At 42.9% G+C, this 23,457-nt stretch overlaps 1 protein-coding gene across 1 annotated transcript; it reads left to right on the top strand.

Moving 5' to 3' along the window:
* Positions 1–1,262: 1,262 nt before the first annotated feature.
* On the top strand, positions 1,263–22,110 carry LOC306993711 (scavenger receptor cysteine-rich type 1 protein M130-like; the record flags this gene model as incomplete). The annotated part of the gene is made up of 27 exons (XM_079603713.1): positions 1,263–1,392; positions 1,957–1,989; positions 2,126–2,431; positions 2,591–2,760; positions 2,871–3,120; positions 3,904–4,209; positions 5,724–5,762; positions 5,913–6,218; positions 10,592–10,897; positions 11,011–11,180; positions 11,291–11,591; positions 12,366–12,404; positions 12,555–12,860; positions 13,407–13,727; positions 14,291–14,323; positions 14,460–14,765; positions 15,312–15,632; positions 16,197–16,229; positions 16,407–16,445; positions 16,592–16,897; positions 17,458–17,577; positions 17,688–17,872; positions 18,145–18,305; positions 19,034–19,279; positions 19,598–19,760; positions 21,273–21,376; positions 21,503–22,110. The coding sequence occupies 26 exons, from the start codon at positions 1,263–1,265 to the stop codon at positions 21,363–21,365; spliced, it is 4,989 nt and encodes a 1,662-aa protein (XP_079459839.1). The 3' UTR covers positions 21,366–21,376; positions 21,503–22,110.
* Positions 22,111–23,457: the final 1,347 nt, after the last annotated feature.

Raw genomic sequence — 23,457 nt, 5'->3', positions numbered from 1 at the left:
TAGAAACAGATCTGCTTTTCATACAACTCTTAAAACAGCCTAAAATTAGTTTGAACTGAAAAACATGAAGCACTGCAATCAATCTGACATTTCAACATCTTCATCTAAACATAACATTGCTGTGTATTCGTGTGTTATTTTTTTCTGCTTCAACAGCGACATTTAACACGACTGCCTCACAGACAGGAGTCAAAGGTAATGATGCTGAGGAGGATGAAACTCCACTATTATTATCACTTTGTTTGTTATCTCATCAAATATACAAACAAACTAACAAACAAAAATGAACAAACGAAAAACCTAATGACCAGTTCTTCTCTCTTTATATTGTTTTGTGATTAATAGCTGTCAAGTTGGTGAATGGAACTAACCTCTGTTCTGGAAGAGTGGAGGTTCTCCACAATGGAATATGGGGAACAGTGTGTGATGATCTGTGGGATTCTACAGATGCAGCAGTGGTGTGTAGAGAACTGGGCTGTGGGAGTGTTATAGAGGCAAAGAGTAATGCTCATTTTGGACAAGGTTCTGGACAAATATGGTTGGATGATGTCCAGTGCCATGGGAATGAATCTGCACTGGCAAACTGTTCATCAAATGCATGGGGATCACATAACTGTGGGCATCATGAAGATGCTGGAGTCATCTGCCAAGGTGAGTCAAACGCATTTATTCATGCTCTAATTAATGAAACAAAGAATAGCCATGACAACTAATGATGAGGAGGTAGGAAACAAAAGAGAAACATGCTAAAAGTCCTTGAAAACCAATCAAGAACAGACTAAACATGACATTACTCCCCGCTCCGGTGAGGCGGCTCCCGATACCCTAAGACTAACGAGGAGGCAATCTCTTTGGGGGAAGTGTCGGGGCAGGTAGCAGCGGAAGGGTTGGAAGTCCGTGGTGCAGACAGAGTGATGTCAGACCAAGGTGGACAGTCCCGGGTGGAGTCGAGGGAGGAAGGAGCCAAGGTGGAGTCGACTGTTTGACAGGCCGAGGTGGAGCTACAGGCCTGGAGCTCTGAGGTGGAGCACTGGAAACGACACCCCTGGGCTGAGCTGGTGAATCTGAAGCCCAAGGCTTGTCTAAGCAGGGTAGAGCAAATAGTGGAGCTGGGGGACTGAAGAGAGCCAGCAAAGGTGGGCCTGAAGGACTTGACTGGTTTGGGCAGGGGAGGTGGGAGAGGGAGGGTAGGTGGGCGTATCATTAGTGGCAACAAAAGCTTTGAGCTGGTTAGGACCAGCGGCGATGAAGGAGACTTGAAAATGGACAGTACCATCTGTGATGAAGATGAGTTGGAACCGGACTGGACCGGCGGAGACGAAGGAGAAGAGGAAGATTTGGGTGTGGGCAGACCCAATGGAAATGAGGGGACCTGGATGCCGGACGGAACCAGTGGAGTAGGAAGGGCCTGAGCACAGGAAATGAACAGCAAATCGTTCTCTCCTAACTGAATTCAAATACTGGAGGAAGGGGTTGACCACACAACTCATCATCCAGTTCCACCAGTACCAGTACTCCACCAGGATCCATCTGTTGCATCCTTCACTTCACGGGAAACGAAGGATTCATTTGAAGGCCGCAGTTTAAGGAGCCTTTGTCGCGCAACGGTGACGCAATCGGCCTTTGAAGGATGCAGCCTCTGAATTGGGACGCAGCTCATGAGTACATTAAGCTTAATTTAGAACTTTGTAACTTTTGCCCAGTTGGTGGCATGGGCTAAATTAATTGCCCTGGTCTAAATGTCAGACATTGAGTTTTGTTCCACTTACTTCATGCTTGGAATCTTTGCAGTCTAATTTCTTAGCATGTTGAAGGCGGATGTTTTAGAGAATAAAAATCACATTTTTGTTAACCATCCATTTGAATATCACGCTCAGTGTGGGAAAGACCATGCAAATGAAGAAATCTGTTCTGGAACTGTAATAGACTTTTTTCATCTCTCTTTTTCTGTAATAGGCCAGGCACAAACCAGTGCAGCACCACAGACAGGTAATTATACACCTTTGAATTAGAACCAGATCTGCTTTTCATACAACTCTTAAAACAGCCTAAAATTAGTTTGAACTGAAAAACATGAAGCACTGCAATCAGTTCTTTTCTCTTTATATTGTTTTGTGATTAATAGCTGTCAAGTTGGTGAATGGAACTAACCTCTGTTCTGGAAGAGTGGAGGTTCTCCACAATGGAACATGGGGAACAGTGTGTGATGATCTGTGGGATTCTACAGATGCAGCAGTGGTGTGTAGAGAACTGGGCTGTGGGAGTGTTATAGAGGCAAAGAGTAATGCTCATTTTGGACAAGGTTCTGGACAAATATGGTTGGATGATGTCCAGTGCCATGGGAATGAATCTGCACTGGCAAACTGTTCATCAAATGCATGGGGATCACATAACTGTGGGCATCATGAAGATGCTGGAGTCATCTGCCAAGGTGAGTCAAACGCATTTATTCATGCTCTAATTAATGAAACAATGAATAGCCATGACAACTAATGATGAGGAGGCAGGAAACAAAAGAGAAACATGCTAAAAGTCCTTGAAAACCAATCAAGAACAGACTAAACATGACATTACTCCCCGCTCCGGTGAGGCGGCTCCCGATACCCTAAGACTAACAAGGAGGCAATCTCTTTGGGGGAAGTGTCGGGGCAGGTAGCAGCGGAAGGGTTGGAAGTCCGTGGTGCAGACAGAGCGATGTCAGACCAAGGAGGACAGTCCCGGGTGGAGTCGAGGGAGGAAGGAGCCAAGGTGGAGTCGACTGTTTGACAGGCCGAGGTGGAGCTACAGGCCTGGAGCTCTGAGGTGGAGCACTGGAATCGACACCCCTGGGCTGAGCTGGTGAATCTGAAGTCCAATGCTTGTCTAAGCAGGGTAGAGCAAATAGTGGAGCTGGGGGACTGAAGAGAGCCAGCAAAGGTGGACCCGAAGGACTGACTGGCTTGGGCAGAGGAGGTGGGAGAGGGAGGGTAGGTGGGCGTATCATTAGTGGCAACAAAAGCTTTGAGCTAGTTAGCACCAGCAGCGATGAAGGAGACTTGAAGATGGACAGTACCATCTGTGATGAAGATGAGTTGGAACCGGACTGGACCGGCGGAGACGAAGGAGAAGAGGAAGATTTGAGTGTGGGCAGACCCAATGGAAATGAGGGGACCTGAATGCCGGACGGAACCAGTGGAGTAGGAAGGGCCTGAGCACAGGAAGTGAACAGCAAATCTTTCTCTCCTAACTGAATTCAAATACTGGAGGAATGGGTTGACCACACAACTCATCAACCAGCTCCACCAGTACCAGTACTCCACCAGGATCCATCTGTTGTATCCTTCATTTTTGGGAAACGAAGGATTCATTTGAAGGCCGCAGTTTAAGGAGCCTTTGTCGCGCAACGGTGACGCAATCGGCCTTTGAAGGATGCAGCCTCTGAATTGGGACGCAGCTCATGAGTACATTAAGCTTCATTTAGAACTTTGTAACTTTTGCCCAGTTGGTGACATGGGCTAAATGAATTGGCCTGGTCTAAATGTCAGACATTGAGTTTTGTTCCACTCACTTCATGCTTGGAATCTTTGCAGTCTAATTTCTTAGAATGTTGAAGGCGGATGTTTTAGCGAATAAAAATTACATTTTTGTTAACCATCCGTTTGAATATCTCGCTCAGTGTGGGAAAGACCATGCAAATTAAGAAATCTGTTCTGGAACTGTAATCGACTTTTTTCATCTCTCTTGTTCTGTAATAGGCCAGGCACAAACCAGTGCAGCACCACAGACAGGTAATTATACACCTTTGAATTAGAACCAGATCTGCTTTTCATACAACTCTTAAAACAGCCTAAAATTAGTTTGAACTGAAAAACATGAAGCACTGCAATCAGTTCTTTTCTCTTTATATTGTTTTGTGATTAATAGCTGTCAAGTTGGTGAATGGAACTAACCTCTGTTCTGGAAGAGTGGAGGTTCTCCACAATGGAACATGGGGGACAGTGTGTGATGATCTGTGGGATTCTACAGACGCAGCAGTGGTGTGTAGAGAACTGGGCTGTGGGAGTGTTATAGAGGCAAAGAGTAATGCTCATTTTGGACAAGGTTCTGGACAAATATGGTTGGATGATGTCCAGTGCAATGGGAATGAATCTGCACTGGCAAACTGTTCATCAAATGCATGGGGATCACATAACTGTGGGCATCATGAAGATGCTGGAGTCATCTGCCAAGGTGAGTCAAACGCATTTATTCATGCTCTAATTAATGAAACAATGAATAGCCATGACAACTAATGATGAGGAGGCAGGAAACAAAAGAGAAACATGCTAAAAGTCCTTGAAAACCAATCAAGAACAGACTAAACATGACATTACTCCCCGCTCCGGTGAGGCGGCTCCCGATACCCTAAGACTAACGAGGAGGCAATCTCTTTGGGGGAAGTGTCGGGGCAGGTAGCAGCGGAAGGGTTGGAAGTCCGTGGTGCAGACAGAGCGATGTCAGACCAAGGTGGACAGTCCCGGGTGGAGCCGAGGGAGGAAAGAGCCAAGGTGGAGTCGACTGTTTGACAGGCCGAGGTGGAGCTACAGGCCTGGAGCTCTGAGGTGGAGCACTGGAAACGACACCCCTGGGCTGAGCTGGTGAATCTGAAGCCCAAGGCTTGTCTAAGCAGGGTAGAGCAAATAGTGGAGCTGGGGGACTGAAGAGAGCCAGCAAAGGTGGGCCCGAAAGACTGACTGGCTTGGGCCGAGGAGGTGGGAGAGGGAGGGTAGGTGGGCGTATCATTAGTGGCAACAAAAGCTTTGAGCTGGTTAGGACCAGCGGCGATGAAGGAGACTTGAAGATGGACAGTACCATCTGTGATGAAGATGAGTTGGAACCGGAATGGACCGGCGGAGACGAAGGAGAAGAGGAAGATTTGGGTGTGGGCAGACCCAATGGAAATGAGGGGACCTGGATGCCGGACGGAACCAGTGGAGTAGGAAGGGCCTGAGCACAGGAAGTGAACAGCAAATCGTTCTCTCCTAACTGAATTCAAATACTGGAGGAAGGGGTTGACCACACAACTCATCATCCAGCTCCACCAGTCCCAGTACTCCACCAGGATCCATCTGTTGTATCCTTCACTTCACGGGAAACGAAGGATTCATTTGAAGGCCGCAGTTTAAGGAGCCTTTGTCGCACAACGGTGACGCAATCGGCCTTTGAAGGATGCAGCCTCTGAATTGGGATGCAGCTCATGAGTACATTAAGCTTCATTTAGAACTTTGTAACTTTTGCCCAGTTGGTGGCATGGGCTAAATTAATTGGCCTGGTCTAAATGTCAGATATTGAGTTTTGTTCCACTCACTTCATGCTTGGAATCTTTGCAGTCTAATTTCTTAGCATGTTGAAGGCGGATGTTTTAGAGAATAAAAATCACATTTTTGTTAACCATCCGTTTGAATATCACGCTCAGTGTGGGAAAGACCATGCAAATGAAGAAATCTGTTCTGGAACTGTAATAGACTTTTTTCATCTCTCTTTTTCTGTAATAGGCCAGGCACAAACCAGTGCAGCACCACAGACAGGTAATTATACACCTTTGAATTAGAACCAGATCTGCTTTTCATACAACTCTTAAAACAGCCTAAAATTAGTTTGAACTGAAAAACATGAAGCACTGCAATCAATCTGACATTTCAACATCTTCATCTAAACATAACATTGCTGTGTATTTGTGTGTTAATTTTTTTCTGCTTCAACAGCGACATTGAACACGACTGCCTCACAGACAGGAGTCAAAGGTAATGATGCTGAGGAGGATGAAACTCCACTATTATTATCACTTTGTTTGTTATCTCATCAAATATACAAACAAACAAACAAACAAAAATGAACAAACGAAAAACCTAATGACCAGTTCTTCTCTCTTTATATTGTTTTGTGATTAATAGCTGTCAAGTTGGTGAATGGAACTAACCTCTGTTCTGGAAGAGTGGAGGTTCTCCACAATGGAACATGGGGAACAGTGTGTGATGATCTGTGGGATTCTACAGATGCAGCAGTGGTGTGTAGAGAACTGGGCTGTGGGAGTGTTATAGAGGCAAAGAGTAATGCTCATTTTGGACAAGGTTCTGGACAAATATGGTTGGATGATGTCCAGTGCCATGGGAATGAATCTGCACTGGCAAACTGTTCATCAAATGCATGGGGATCACATAACTGTGGGCATCATGAAGATGCTGGAGTCATCTGCCAAGGTGAGTCAAACGCATTTATTCATGCTCTAATTAATGAAACAATGAATAGCCATGACAACTAATGATGAGGAGGCAGGAAACAAAAGAGAAACATGCTAAAAGTCCTTGAAAACCAATCAAGAACAGACTAAACATGACATTACTCCCCGCTCCGGTGAGGCGGCTCCCGATACCCTAAGACTAACAAGGAGGCAATCTCTTTGGGGGAAGTGTCAGGGCAGGTAGCAGCGGAAGGGTTGGAAGTCCGTGGTGCAGACAGAGCGATGTCAGACCAAGGTGGACAGTCCCGAGTGGAGCCGAGGGAGGTAGGAGCCAAGGTGGAGTCGACTGTTTGACAGGCCGAGGTTGAGCTACAGGCCTGGAGCTCTGAGGTGGAGCACTGGAATCGACACCCCTGGGCTGAGCTGGTGAATCTGAAGCCCAAGGCTTGTCTAAGCAGGGTAGAGCAAATAGTGGAGCTGGGGGACTGAAGAGAGCCAGCAAAGGTGGGCCCGAAGGACTGAATGGCTTGGGCAGAGGAGGTGGGAGAGGGAGGGTAAGGTGGGTGTATCATTAGTGGCAACAAAAGCTTTGAGCTGGTTAGCACCAGCAGCGATGAAGGAGACTTGAAGATGGACAGTACCATCTGTGATGAAGATGAGTTGGAACCGGACTGGACCGGCGGAGACGAAGGAGAAGAGGAAGATTTGGGTGTGGGCAGACCCAATGGAAATGAGGGGACCTGGATGCCGGACGGAACCAGTGGAGTAGGAAGGGCCTGAGCACAGGAAGTGAACAGCAAATCTTTCTCTCCTAACTGAATTCAAATACTGGAGGAATGGCTTGACCACACAACTCATCATCCAGCTCCACCAGTACCAGTACTCCACCAGGATCCATCTGTTGTATCTTTCATTTTTGGGAAACGAAGGATTCATTTGAAGGCCGCAGTTTAAGGAGCCTTTGTCGCGCAACGGTGACGCAATCGGCCTTTGAAGGATGCAGCCTCTGAATTGGGACGCAGCTCATGAGTACATTAAGCTTCATTTAGAACTTTGTAACTTTTGCCCAGTTGGTGGCATGGGCTAAATTAATTGGCCTGGTCTAAATGTCAGACATTGAGTTTTGTTCCACTCACTTCATGCTTGGAATCTTTGCAGTCTAATTTTCTTAGAATGTTGAAGGCGGATGTTTTAGAGAATAAAAATCACATTTTTGTTAACCCCCTGGGGTCTGAGGGGTTTTTGCGGCCCTTGAGAGGTTTTGACATGCCCTGACATTTGTGCTTATCTCAGCTACTTACAACATACCTTTGGCCAACACATAATTATGCTGTATTGCAGCACAAACTCTGCTACAATAATATGTGAGCAAAATGGAAGTTACATATTTGCATTTTATAGAAAAAAAATATTATGCGTGGTTAGTAAGTTTTGGGAAAAAATGTGTCACTGCAATGAGCTCATATAACTCATACTGAATAGTTTGGCACAAGACTTTTGAGTTACCATTCTTGTAGGCTAGAATGTTTACTACAAAATGATGTGAAAATCATTCTGATCACTCTTTCACAAAACAACAATATAATGATTTAAACTTGGCAAGTCAGTTTTTGTGCCAGTACTGCTTTATGCGTAGGGGTGTTGATGGCCATGAATATGAATGAGGGGAGACAATAGACACTCCCCCATCCATGGCTAATGCCCCATCAAGGTGCTGTGAGGCAGAGAGGAGAATCTGAGAATGAGAGGACATTCAAAGGTTTTGTTTTTAAATCTGTTTTTATTGTAATTCCTCTATGTGGAGGAACTAAATGTTGTGCCTCACAAGACCACAGTGCTACCGTACATATATAAACATATAGTACCAGTCAAACGTTTGGACACATTACCATTTTTAATATTTTTAATATTTTTGGAAGATGGCTGCATTTATTTGATAAAAAATACAGAAACAACAGTAATATTGTGAAATATTATTACAATTTAAAATAATGATTTTCTATTTTAATACACTTTAAAATATAATTTATTTCTTTGATCAAAGCTGAATTTTCAGCATCCTTACTCCAGTCTTCAGTGTCACATGATCCTTCAGAAATCATTCTAATATCATGATTTGATAATCAGGTATTATCAATGTTGGAAACCGTTGTGCTGCTTAATATTTTTTTATAACCTGTGATATTTTTTTCAGGATTCACTGATTAAAAAGAAAAGCATTTTTTCAAAATAGAAATCTTTCCTAACAATATAACTGAACACATCCTTTAAAAATAAGAAAGAAAGGTAGTGTATACTGTTACAAACAGACTTATGGGCGAATGTGAGCAAACAGAGGTCACTTGCGGTCCAGTTTCCCGGGCAGGAATCACGCAGTCTGTGCAACCATGTCAACATCAGTCTCGGTTTTCCATGACAGGGTGGACTTGGACCTGTTGCTTGTTTGCCATGGCTCTCTTCGGGACCGGTGCTTGGACATGTTCATTGTCACATCTGTTGATAACACAATCAAAGAAACTGTATTATTATCGCTATCAATCACTATGGCCATGGATTAAGAAAAAGACAACCGATTTTGTAATTTCACACAAGAATAGGTAGGCCCTACTTGTATATTATGACGAGTATATTATGTATATTGTAAACACAATTACATTTCATCAGTAAAATATTACGTCTGTGCACTTACCATCATTCTCGATTGAGAACTGAACGACACCTGCGTGTCCCTCTGCTGGAGAAGGAGAGTGTGATGCAAACACATTCCTAAAAAAATAAAAACAACTGTGTTAGCATACATTATCCAAAGATGGGCGATTAATGGGTATGGACGCACAATGCATGTAGTCTATATATCTGTTGATGGGCCATAGGATGGAGAAATATCTATTTATGGGCCATAGATCGCGAGCTGTTGATGGCCATTATCTGCGCATGCATTTAGAGCATTTCAAACATTTACACCTGCATTCACAATCATCTGTGGCAATATTATAGCGTGTGTCATAGGCTAACCAAAACCGAACATTTATATATAAAAATATAATGTCTAGTATTTAGACAGTATCACATTTTACCGGAGGCTGAAATATATTTGCACGAAATCATATTTACACCTAAGCAGATATTCGCAAAAGTCAGTATTTTTAGCATGATAATCAGTGTCATAAGCTAATCAAAACGGATTGAAATATAATACAAATATGTTTAGAGAGTAATATCACATTGAAACACGACCATATACGAATGTTAGGGATATTGTAAGGCAATCTTTCCTGTAAGATGTCAAAAGCTAACCAAAACTAAGCAAAATATGGTCTGAAAATTCACATGAGTTCCATATAATCAGAAAAGAATTATATAAACACTAAACAACTTACTCAAACTTGTATCCTCTGTGGGATCAATTCGCTCTTGAAAATGCAGCCGTTCTCCGTCTGAGATGCAACCGTTTCTCTGAGGAAAAGGTGAATTCTTCCTCGCTGTCCATAATCATCTGGAGGACGACTTTACCGGAGAAGCGTGCCATCCTCAAAACGCGATGAACTATCCGTGAATCTGACGCGAAACTGCGTGTTTTCATCATGGCATTGATGGGAGGGCGTGTGCGATGCGTATAGATCACCTCAACTATTAGCATGTGAATAGCGCCGGGGGGCGTGGCGGCATCAGCTCATTAAAAATAATGAAGAGAGAACGAAAAACTGCATCTCTCCTTGGTTTCAAACGGATTACATAAACTAAGAATATGTGTTTTTTAATATAAATTACTTCATTTAAAAGAAGAGAATTCTAGCTTCATAAAGACAAATGTCTCGTTCCTGAGTGACAAGTATTCGCTGAGTTACAGTTCATTTTCGGACGCGTTTCAGAATGGACTTCCCTGACAGAGAGAAGGCAGAACTCGCATCATGTTTATTTTTCTTTATTTGGTGAAAGACACAACACTTTGTTTTTATTGTGAGTATACATAAAAAAATAGAAACTTAATTGGATCGAATGATGTAAAACACTCAAATGTAAGATCAAAACCAACAAAGTATTTTGAATCTCTTTTGCACTGATAAGAAAAAAAGCGAGCAGATCACGCCGGCGTGATTGCCGACCCCAGAGGGTTAACCATCCGTTTGAATATCACGCTCCGTGTGGGAAAGACCATGCAAATTAAGAAATCTGTTCTGGAACTGTAATAGACTTTTTTCATCTCTCTTTTTCTGTAATAGGCCAGGCACAAACCAGTGCAGCACCACAGACAGGTAATTATACACCTTTGAATTAGAACCAGATCTGCTTTTCATACAACTCTTAAAACAGCCTAAAATTAGTTTGAACTGAAAAACATGAAGCACTGCAATCAGTTCTTTTCTCTTTATATTGTTTTGTGATTAATAGCTGTCAAGTTGGTGAATGGAACTAACCTCTGTTCTGGAAGAGTGGAGGTTCTCCACAATGGAACATGGGGAACAGTGTGTGATGATCTGTGGGATTCTACAGATGCAGCAGTGGTGTGTAGAGAACTGGGCTGTGGGAGTGTTATAGAGGCAAAGAGTAATGCTCATTTTGGACAAGGTTCTGGACAAATATGGTTGGATGATGTCCAGTGCAATGGGAATGAATCTGCACTGGCAAACTGTTCATCAAATGCATGGGGATCACATAACTGTGGGCATCATGAAGATGCTGGAGTCATCTGCCAAGGTGAGTCAAACGCATTTATTCATGCTCTAGAAAACAAAAGAGAAACATGCTAAAAGTCCTTGAAAACCAATCAAGAACAGACTAAACATGACATTACTCCCCGCTCCGGTGAGGCGGCTCCCGATACCCTAAGACTAACGAGGAGGCAATCTCTTTGGGGGAAGTGTCGGGGCAGGTAGCAGCGGAAGGGTTGGAAGTCCGTGGTGCAGACAGAGCGATGTCAGACCAAGGTGGACAGTCCCGGGTGGAGCCGAGGGAGGAAAGAGCCAAGGTGGAGTCGACTGTTTGACAGGCCGAGGTGGAGCTACAGGCCTGGAGCTCTGAGGTGGAGCACTGGAAACGACACCCCTGGGCTGAGCTGGTGAATCTGAAGCCCAAGGCTTGTCTAAGCAGGGTAGAGCAAATAGTGGAGCTGGGGGACTGAAGAGAGCCAGCAAAGGTGGGCCCGAAGGACTGACTGGCTTGGGCCGAGGAGGTGGGAGAGGGAGGGTAGGTGGGCGTATCATTAGTGGCAACAAAAGCTTTGAGCTGGTTAGGACCAGCGGCGATGAAGGAGACTTGAAGATGGACAGTACCATCTGTGATGAAGATGAGTTGGAACCGGAATGGACCGGCGGAGACGAAGGAGAAGAGGAAGATTTGGGTGTGGGCAGACCCAATGGAAATGAGGGGACCTGGATGCCGGACGGAACCAGTGGAGTAGGAAGGGCCTGAGCACAGGAAGTGAACAGCAAATCGTTCTCTCCTAACTGAATTCAAATACTGGAGGAAGGGGTTGACCACACAACTCATCATCCAGCTCCACCAGTACCAGTACTCCACCAGGATCCATCTGTTGTATCCTTCACTTCACGGGAAACGAAGGATTCATTTGAAGGCCGCAGTTTAAGGAGCCTTTGTCGCACAACGGTGACGCAATCGGCCTTTGAAGGATGCAGCCTCTGAATTGGGACGCAGCTCATGAGTACATTAAGCTTAATTTAGAACTTTGTAACTTTTGCCCAGTTGGTGGCATGGGCTAAATTAATTGGCCTGGTCTAAATGTCAGATATTGAGTTTTGTTCCACTCACTTCATGCTTGGAATCTTTGCAGTCTAATTTCTTAGCATGTTGAAGGCGGATGTTTTAGAGAATAAAAATCACATTTTTGTTAACCATCCGTTTGAATATCACGCTCAGTGTGGGAAAGACCATGCAAATGAAGAAATCTGTTCTGGAACTGTAATAGACTTTTTTCATCTCTCTTTTTCTGTAATAGGCCAGGCACAAACCAGTGCAGCACCACAGACAGGTAATTATACACCTTTGAATTAGAACCAGATCTGCTTTTCATACAACTCTTAAAACAGCCTAAAATTAGTTTGAACTGAAAAACATGAAGCACTGCAATCAATCTGACATTTCAACATCTTCATCTAAACATAACATTGCTGTGTATTTGTGTGTTAATTTTTTTCTGCTTCAACAGCGACATTGAACACGACTGCCTCACAGACAGGAGTCAAAGGTAATGATGCTGAGGAGGATGAAACTCCACTATTATTATCACTTTGTTTGTTATCTCATCAAATATACAAACAAACAAACAAACAAAAATGAACAAACGAAAAACCTAATGACCAGTTCTTCTCTCTTTATATTGTTTTGTGATTAATAGCTGTCAAGTTGGTGAATGGAACTAACCTCTGTTCTGGAAGAGTGGAGGTTCTCCACAATGGAACATGGGGAACAGTGTGTGATGATCTGTGGGATTCTACAGATGCAGCAGTGGTGTGTAGAGAACTGGGCTGTGGGAGTGTTATAGAGGCAAAGAGTAATGCTCATTTTGGACAAGGTTCTGGACAAATATGGTTGGATGATGTCCAGTGCCATGGGAATGAATCTGCACTGGCAAACTGTTCATCAAATGCATGGGGATCACATAACTGTGGGCATCATGAAGATGCTGGAGTCATCTGCCAAGGTGAGTCAAACACATCTATTCATGCTCTAATTAATGAAACAATGAATTGCACTGGCAAACTGTTCATCAAATGCAAGGGGATCACATAACTGTGGGCATCATGAAGATGCTGGAGTCATCTGCCAAGGTGAGTCAAACACATTTATTCATGCTCTAATTAATGAAACAATGAATAGCCATGACAACTAATTATGAGGAGGCAGGAAACAAAAGAGAAACATGCTAAAAGTCCTTGAAAACCAATCAAGAACAGACTAAACATGACATTACTCCCCGCTCCGGTGAGGCGGCTTCCGATACCCTAAGACTAACGAGGAGGCAATCTCTTTGGGGGAAGTGTCGGGGCAGGTAGCAGCGGAAGGGTTGGAAGTCCGTGGTGCAGACAGAGCGATGTCAGACCAAGGTGGACAGTCCCGGGTGGAGCCGAGGGAGTAAAGAGCCAAGGTGGAGTCGACTGTTTGACAGGCCGAGGTGGAGCTACAGGCCTGGAGCTCTGAGGTGGAGCACTGGAAACGACACCCCTGGGCTGAGCTGGTGAATCTGAAGCCCAAGGCTTGTCTAAGCAGGGTAGAGCAAATAGGGGAGCTGAGGGACTGAAGAGAGCCAGCAAAGGTGGGCCCAAAGGACTGACTGGCTTGGGCCGAGGAGGTGGGAGAGGGAGGCTAAGTGGGCATATCATTAGTGGCAACAAAAGCTTTGAGCTGGTTAGGACCAGCGGCGATGAAGGAGACTTGAAGATGGACAGTACCATCTGTGACGAAGATGACTTGGAACCGGACTGGACCGGCGGAGACGAAGGAGAAGAGGAAGATTTGGGTGTGGGCAGACCCAATGGAAATGAGGGGACCTGGATGCCGGGCGGAACCAGTGGAGTAGGAAGGGCCTGAGCACAGGAAGTGAACAGCAAATCGTTCTCTCCTAACTGAATTCAATTACTGGAGGAAGGGGTTGACCACACAACTCATCATCCAGCTCCACCAGTACCAGTACTCCACCAGGATCCATCTGTTGTATCCTTTACTTCACGGGAAACTAAGGATTCATTTGAAGGCCGCAGTTTAAGGAGCCTTTGTCGCGCACGGTGACGCAATCATCCTTTGAAGGATGCAGCCTCTGAATTGGGACGCAGCTCATGAGTACATTAAGCTTAATTTAGAACTTTGTAACTTTTGCCCAGTTGGTGGCATGGGCTAAATTAATTGGCCTGGTCTAAATGTCAGACATTGAGTTTTGTTCCACTCACGTCATGCTTGGAATCTTTGCCGTCTAATTTCTTAGCATGTTGAAGGCGGATGTTTTAGAGAATAAAAATCACATTTTTGTTAACCATCCGTTTGAATATCACTCTCATTGTGGGAAAGACCATGCAAATGAAGAAATCTGTTCTGGAACTGTAATAGACTTTTTTCATATCTCTTTTTCTGTAATAGGCCAGGCACAAACCAGTGCAGCACCACAGACAGGTAATTATACACCTTTGAATTAGAACCAGATCTGCTTTTCATACAACTCTTAAAACAGCCTAAAATTAGTTTGAACTGAAAAACATGAAGCACTGCAATCAGTTCTTTTCTCTTTATATTGTTTTGTGATTAATAGCTGTCAAGTTGGTGAATGGAACTAACCTCTGTTCTGGAAGAGTGGAGGTTCTCCACAATGGAACATGGGGAACAGTGTGTGATGATCTGTGGGATTCTACAGACGCAGCAGTGGTGTGTAGAGAACTGGGCTGTGGGAGTGTTATAGAGGCAAAGAGTAATGCTCATTTTGGACAAGGTTCTGGACAAATATGGTTGGATGATGTCCAGTGCCATGGGAATGAATCTGCACTGGCAAACTGTTCATCAAATGCATGGGGATCACATAACTGTGGGCATCATGAAGATGCTGGAGTCATCTGCCAAGGTGAGTCAAACACATCTATTCATGCTCTAATTAATGAAACAATGAATTGCACTGGCAAACTGTTCATCAAATGCAAGGGGATCACATAACTGTGAGCATCATGAAGATGCTGGAGTCATCTGCCAAGGTGAGTCAAACACATTTATTCATGCTCTAATTAATGAAACAATGAATAGCCATGACAACTAATTATGAGGAGGCAGGAAACAAAAGAGAAACATGCTAAAAGTCCTTGAAAACCAATCAAGAACAGACTAAACATGACATTAATCCCCGCTCTGGTGAGGCGGCTCCCGATACCCTAAGACTAACGAGGAGGCAATCTCTTTGGGGGAAGTGTCGGGGCAGGTAGCAGCGGAAGGGTTGGAAGTCCGTGGTGCAGACAGAGCGATGTCAGACCAAGGTGGACAGTCCCGGGTGGAGCCGAGGGAGTAAAGAGCCAAGGTGGAGTCGACTGTTTGACAGGCCGAGGTGGAGCTACAGGCCTGGAGCTCTGAGGTGGAGCACTGGAAACGACACCCCTGGGCTGAGCTGGTGAATCTGAAGCCCAAGGCTTGTCTAAGCAGGGTAGAGCAAATAGTGGAGCTGGGGGACTGAAGAGAGCCAGCAAAGGTGGGCCCAAAGGACTGACTGGCTTGGGCCGAGGAGGTGGGAGAGGGAGGCTAAGTGGGCATATCATTAGTGGCAACAAAAGCTTTGAGCTGGTTAGGACCAGCGGCGATGAAGGAGACTTGAAGATGGACAGTACCATCTGTGACGAAGATGACTTGGAACCGGACTGGACCGGCGGAGACGAAGGAGAAGAGGAAGATTTGGGTGTGGGCAGACCCAATGGAAATGAGGGGACCTGGATGCCGGGCGGAACCAGTGGAGTAGGAAGGGCCTGAGCACAGGAAGTGAACAGCAAATCGTTCTCTCCTAACTGAATTCAATTACTGGAGGAAGGGGTTGACCACACAACTCATCATCCAGCTCCACCAGTACCAGTACTCCACCAGGATCCATCTGTTGTATCCTTCACTTCACGGGAAACGAAGGATTCATTTGAAGGCCGCAGTTTAAGGAGCCTTTGTCGCACAACGGTGACGCAATCGGCCTTTGAAGGATGCAGCCTCTGAATTGGGACGCAGCTCATGAGTACATTAAGCTTCATTTAGAACTTTGTAACTTTTGCCCAGTTTGTGACATGGGCTAAATTAATTGACCTGGTCTAAATGTCAGACATTGAGTTTTGTTCCACTCACTTCATGCTTGGAATCTTTGCCGTCTAATTTCTTAGCATGTTGAAGGCGGATGTTTTAGAGAATAAAAATCACATTTTTGTTAACCATCCGTTTGAATATCACTCTCATTGTGGGAAAGACCATGCAAATGAAGAAATCTGTTCTGGAACTGTAATAGACTTTTTTCATATCTCTTTTTCTGTAATAGGCCAGGCACAAACCAGTGCAGCACCACGGACAGGTAATTATACACCTTTGAATTAGAACCAGATCTGCTTTTCATACAACTCTTAAAACAGCCTAAAATGAGTTTGAACTGAAAAACATGAAGCACTGCAATCAATCTGACATTTCAACATCTTCATCTAAACATAACATTGCTGTGTATTTGTGTGTTAATTTTTTTCTGCTTCAACAGCAGCAGTGCACACGACCCCCTCACGGCCAGGAGTCAAAGGTAATGATGCTGAGGAGGATGAAACTCCACTATTATTATCACTTTGTTTGTTATCTCATCAAATATACAAACAAACAAACAAAAATGAACAAACGAAAAACCTAATGACCAGTTCTTCTCTCTTTATATTGTTTTGTGATTAATAGCTGTCAAGTTGGTGAATGGACCTAACCTCTGTTCTGGAAGAGTGGAGGTTCTCCACAATGGAACATGGGGAACAGTGTGTGATGATCTGTGGGATTCTACAGATGCAGCAGTGGTGTGTAGAGAACTGGGCTGTGGGAGTGTTATAGAGGCAAAGAGTAATGCTCATTTTGGACAAGGTTCTGGACAAATATGGTTGGATGATGTCCAGTGCCATGGGAATGAATCTGCACTGGCAAACTGTTCATCAAATGCATGGGGATCACATAACTGTGGGCATCATGAAGATGCTGGAGTCATCTGCCAAGGTGAGTCAAACACATGTATACAACTGATGTATACTTGGTAATGGGATGTTGTACAGTATATTGTTGTGTATGTGAAAGATACAATTTGATTAGTTTTGATATTGTATCATTAGCAAAGCAACCATGTTTCATATTCTAAATAACATGATCTACTTGAAAGAACCAATTTATCATTATAATATTTAATTATTTTATGTTTGCAATAACACAACAACTTTTTCCAATTATACTCCATTCATGCTTAAATTACGGGCTCAAACTATTCAATGGCATGCACATAGTATTGTTGAGGACATTTGTGTGGTCACCCCCAGTGGTAAACTTAGGAAGTGGTTCGAAGGCTATTATATAATTTATAACTCAAAGTAATCTTATGAATGAATGAGTGAAATAGATTGATGCTAAATTAAATATTAATTCATCATCAATTTTCTATAAATAACAAAAAAGATTAGAGGGCTAAAAGGTCCTACGTATGACCCTGGTAACATAATTCAATTAGTTTCTGTAAGCATAGAAATGCTCCAGCTGCCTCATTCATTCTTTGGTTCTCCTCTTAGCTGTGAGTGACCCCTGTTCTGAGCTCAGCTGCACTGAAGATGAATGGTGTGGAGAGAAGAATGGTGTTTACGGCTGTTTCTGTAACGAGAGCCGTCGAAGACTTGACCCAGACTCTTTTGGTTGGACTCATTCCTCAACAACAATTCAAATCTAAGTTTTAAGTAATTAATCACTTTGTTTTATTAAAGCTACTGTGATGTTTTTACTATTTTTCTTTTTTTTCTGTCAGATCTCTCTGAGGTTTGTGAAAGCAGCTCTGGTTCCATGTCTTTGTCTCGCTGTCAGCTCTTTGAGGCTGGTTTCCCTGCTGAACACTTACACCTCAATGACCCCAGCTGCAAAGGAACACTCCAGAACGGCAGAGTGGAGTTCTATTTTGACTACAATGACCACATCTGTGGTACAAATCTTGTGGTAGGAGTCATTATAAATACTGACTAATAAATACATTATAAATCAGCTCTCACAACTTGATGTGTTACTGAATGAAAAAAGTTGAAGTACAAATAAGTAAGAAGTACAACTAAGCCTTTTTTAAACCTTTTTTTTTTTGACTGAGTTTTGCTCTTAATACTGTAGGTAATGCTCTTAAAAATGTCTTTAAAATGATTGTGGATAATATCTTTCATTCAATTATGAATTACATTCAAACTAAAATGTTAAAATATTCTGTCTCTGGTCCATAGGCCAATGGCACCCACTTCATTTATGAGAACTTTATATTCGGAGCTCTGGGCTCGACCAATGTTCCGATCAAGAGGAAGAGAAGTCTGAAGCTGAATTTCTGCTGTATATACCCCCAAAACCAAATGCTTTCTATGAATATGGAAATCAATCCACTGGAGAGGTAGGACTTTAGTGTTCGGACTCCGTTTCTGCCACTTTATTGAACAGGAAAAAAATGGTTTTATATAAGATAATTTTCTGTAAACCTAGAGCATGAATACAACTGTATATCTCTAAAATAGAGTTATTCAATGAATACACATACGTTTACATGGACAGTTTTTGTTTCAATCATTTTCAATGAAATCATCCGAATGATGAATCAGAACGTATGGTTTACATAAACGCCATATAAAGTGCACATGAACCGTTGTGTTGTGCTGCCTATATCAAGCAGTAAAAATGCTCCTTCCCGAGCTAAAAACAAGTCTTCTGTGGATGAGAGTCTGAAACAAGGACTGTTGGGATGTTGTCGTGCTCCACTTCACAGACGATGAGTGGAAGGACCGTTATAGAATGACACAACAGTAATTTATGTCACATCATTCAGCAATATCAACATCTCGTTCCTCACTTCATGTCAATATGCAATTTCTTCGTCACTGCACATGCGCAGTACTTTCTAGTTTTGGTTTTAATCCGAACAGGTGTTTGCATGTCGTCTCGATCAAATTGTAAAAGGTTTAAACCAAGTCTTTACCGACTGCGCTAGTAGTCCGATTACAATCGTATTATTAGGCTCCATGCATGTAAACGCAGCTCATGTATGCTACTGTATACCTCTTAAACAGAGTCATTGAATTGATACAGTATGTATAATTTTTCCACACATTTGGAAAATTTCAACAGCATTGTCCACAAGAAGCTTCCTGCAGGTCAAGGGAGATATCAGGTCAGGATGGTTCCGTATCAGGATGCAGAGTTCTCCCAGCCCTTTAAAGGAAGTGCGAGTGTGGTGTTGGACCAGCAGATGTTTGTGGAAGTTCGTGTTGAGGGGGTGGACTGCCGTCAGTTTGCCACAGTGATTGACACATGTTGGGCGACGCCTGAGAACGATCCTCATCACTCTGTCCGCTGGGACCTCATCAGTGGAGAGTAAGACTTTTCTTGTGTTTTAATCAGTGCAAAGTCTTAAAAGACAGAAGAGATTTACAGGACATTATTATCTTTTGGGCTACAGATTTTCTGAAAGCACCAATTCCATGCCACCATAAATTTGATGCCAATTAATTACTGAATTTTAGTGTACACACTTTTGTTGGACACTTGAAAAATGTAACACAACAAAGAATTTTTTCAGTGTTTTTGTAGACATTATTATTTTAAACACTGTTTCCGGTCCCTTTGTTCTTTACATATTATTATTAAAGAATAAGAAATTGAGTTGTTGATTGTCACGGCTGATATTCTCAGGTGTCCCAGTCCACATGACGACACAGTTTTGCTGCTGCAGAATGGAGTCTCCACATCCAGCCGCTTCTCCTTCAGGATGTTTGTCTTCACTGGGAACTTCTCTAAGGTTTACCTGCACTGTTCTGTTCACCTGTGCCTTCAGACAGGACATCACTGCTCAACTGTGAGTTTACAAAACCTCTCAGAACCAATGTTGTTCTGATACTTTCTTTCCAACATGATTAGAGTATTATTATTTTTCTTGATTGTATAAGTCTCTTTTAGGAAAAGACATGTACAGACACACCACAGGCCTTCTAATAGTTTCCTTAGTGTGATCCTTTTTTGAGTCATTTGTCTTGGGCTATCGAGAGAGCAGGTCAACACACAACAGTCCACCATACATTTACACTTTATCCATACAACACAAATCATAACATTTCCAAATGGCATACATCAGTCATTACACTATTTTAATACACAATACCTACACCAAAATCATTACCCAATACCCAACACATTACACATCTACCCTCACTCACACGCAGCAATCATTACTTCAATTACTTCAATCGTTTAATTGACAATGGAATTAGAGAGAATGTATACCTATTCAACTCACGGTTGTCTTGCCTGAGAGCATCAGCTCATACTCCTTACACTCTAAAAAATGCTGGGTTGTTTCAACCCAATTTTGGGTAAAATATGGACAAACCCAAATGTTGGGGTAAAAATGTAACCCAATGGCTGGGTTTGTCCATATTTTACCCAAAATTGGGTTGAAACAACCCAGCATTTTTTAGAGTGTATGAAGAATATGGCTTGGATCAACAATAATCAATAAGGCTCTGCTTCTTTACAGACAGATGGGGCTAAATGCCAATTATTTCAACCACATTTTGAAGTTGTGACCTAGTTTAATGGACATATTGTGAGGCCATAACATATTATAGATTAAATAGCTCCACCAAATGCAAGCACTGACTAGCTTGTGTGCAGACATCCACATGCTTATATGTTATTGCCTGCTAAACTTCCTCCTCATAAATTGACACTGGGCAATGTTCACCCACAAGCCTTGGGTCAAAAATGTTTTTTAACCATTCAACATCAAGTATGCTCCTTACACCACTGCACAACCCCTTCTGCCTCTGATTTATATGTAACAATATCTGAATATTTGGTCAGTAAACGGAGTATGGCTGCCATGGTGAAAAAGACTGTTTGTTATTTTTGTTATTATTGTTATTATTATTTTTTTTTTATCACGCTGCTCTCAATGGGCAATAGGCTTATGTCGCCCACCGAGCTCTAGGCGTACAATATGAAATAAAGGCTATATTGTTCTCGTCTCTATTTTTAATCCTTACTGTTAATAAAGCCCCAGTCTTACAGATCATCAACTAAAAAAAGTTGTTTTAGGGTTTAGTTACCCTTTAAATACAAATAATTAACATTCATTAATAACGTTAATTATTTATAAATTATAAATTGATCTCCAACAAAACATATCAATAATGGTAACAATAAATGTTGAATCCTAAATGTGTGTTTAAATTATATTAAAACATTTGTCCTAAACCAAAACACATGTTTGCTTAGCTGTATGTTTTAGCTGCCCTCTGCTGTAAGTAAGTATAGCATCAGTGATGGCCTCAATAATACACAGCCTGATTATCCTGTATTGTTTCCTCAGAACTGTGACTCTGGAGGCCACAGGAGAGAGTGCCAGTCTGTTCAATTCCATGACAGCGCTTTCATTTCCATGGGTCCCCTGATGCATGTTTGAAAGAAACAAAGGTTTTTATTTATTAAAAAGTCTGATTTAATTCAGTTGTGTTATGTATTGGTTATGTATATTTAAAAAATCTGCCATATGTCTGTTTTGAATCTTACACATCATTGTATTATATTTCTTGTTCACAGATATTTGGACCCCAGAACAACGGAACATATCCACAGCTCCGAGTCTGTGTGGTTCTTTGATTGTGCTATTTGTTTCTCTAATAAGTGTCCTGATCTTTTTCTAGAATATTTCACAGAATGAAATACTTTTACAATGAAATGTTCATTGTTTTACATACATCTAATCTCTTCCTAAATGAATGTGATACTGATGCCACATTGCTTCACGCTGGGTTTCTCAACACCTCTGCAGATCACGCTCTCAAGATCATCTTAGTGTGTTTGGCTATAGGGAGAGGTGGCTATCCTGAGGTCCTTAAATGTCTATCCAATCAATCAAATAAGTGAGGTTTCACTAATAAACTTATCAGCATTTAACTTGTGTGTGTGTGTGTGTGTAATTACTAACTTATTATATGAAATACTTTTTCTCTTTAAATCACAATTTAAGCAGTAATATTGACACTTTAACAAGAAATGAAATGTCTTTGAATTACTTTTATCTATAAACGTTCCGCTTTTAAACAAAAAACACTCTTTTTCTTAATTAACTTAAAATATCAAAATAGTCAAAATTAACCACAACTGTTTTATAAAAAAGTATAACAGATTTACTTAGAACAAGTAGGTCAGTAATTAAATGTGTCTTTTCAGATCACAAATGCCTTCAAATTCACATTCAAAACAGAAGGGCCGAAGAAAATAAAATAGCCGGCAATAACCTGGCCTAATTTGAAATACCCTTTAAATGCTTAAATGATGGAGGCCTGAATGTAGCTCGGGGACGTTGTAGTCTTAAACAAAATGGCTGCTTCACCACGCAGGCAAAAACGTACTCGGTTACTAACGTAACCTCGGTTCTCTCTAGGAGAGGGAACGAGTACTGCGTCGAAGCGACGCTACGGGAAAGATATTCTTTTTCGAGATTGAAGCCAAAAATTAATCCTTAATTTTGTAAATATGTAAAACGCTTTTCTGTAGCATACAACCTAAGGCGGAGCGAATCGCGCGCCCATTGGCTGCTTAGCCAGAAAAGCACAGCCTATGCGAGGCCAGTGACGCCAACCAATGAGGGCGCACTGCGCCCTCTGCGTCACCTCCCGCCGAAACGGGCGTGGTCTAGGCCTATAAATATGAGCATAGCTGTCTCCACTCTGATTTTCGTCACTTGAAGCGACACAGCGTGGGCACGCACGGCCTGAGACGCAGTACTCGTTCCCTCTCCTAGAGAGAACCGAGGTTACGTTAGTAACCGAGTACGTTCTCTTACATAGGGTTCTCTCCTACTGCGTCGAAGCGACGCTACGGGAACCCTTGTAACACGCCGTGCGTGCTCTTGGACCGACACAGACACCCGAGGGCGCGCGCCTACACCAAGAATGTATAGGGAGAGCGGCTAAAGAGCATCATCCCTTATAATAATAATACCTCATAAGGGCATAAAAAACATATATATGAATATAGATATATATGTGAGGGGTAATAGCATGCTCATGGGACACATTGTCAGTGAGTGATGCTTAAACATAAGAGTGACCTGGGCCGCAGCGCGGGGCAGGAACACACTATATATAGTCTTTCTAGACCGAGAGCAGTTTAGCCTGCAGCGCAGGAACCTCTAGGTTATAGAACCTTATAAATGTAGACGGGGAGGCCCAGCCTGCCGCCATACAGATATCTTGTAGTGAGATTCCGCTATACCAAGCCCACGAAGAGGCCATGCCTCTCGTAGAATGTGCTCTAATGCCCAGGGGGCATTCCAAACCTCTAGATGCGTAGGCTAGCGCAATGGCGTCCACTACCCATCGAGATAGACTCTGTTTTGTCGCAGCTCGCCCTTTAGAGCGCCCACTGAACGAAACAAAGAGCTGCTCCGACTGCCGAAAAACGGCGGAGCGGGACACATAAGCTCTTAATGCCCTAACCGGGCAAAGGGAGCTATTTCCGTCCTCAGAGGCCGGCAGAGCCGACAGGGA

Source organism: Phoxinus phoxinus, assembly GCF_949152265.1.
Source record: "Phoxinus phoxinus genome assembly, chromosome: 25".
NCBI classification, from domain to species: domain Eukaryota; kingdom Metazoa; phylum Chordata; class Actinopteri; order Cypriniformes; family Leuciscidae; genus Phoxinus; species Phoxinus phoxinus.
The sequence above is the reverse complement of the archived record's forward strand: the minus strand, read 5'-3'. Positions and strand labels throughout refer to the sequence as shown.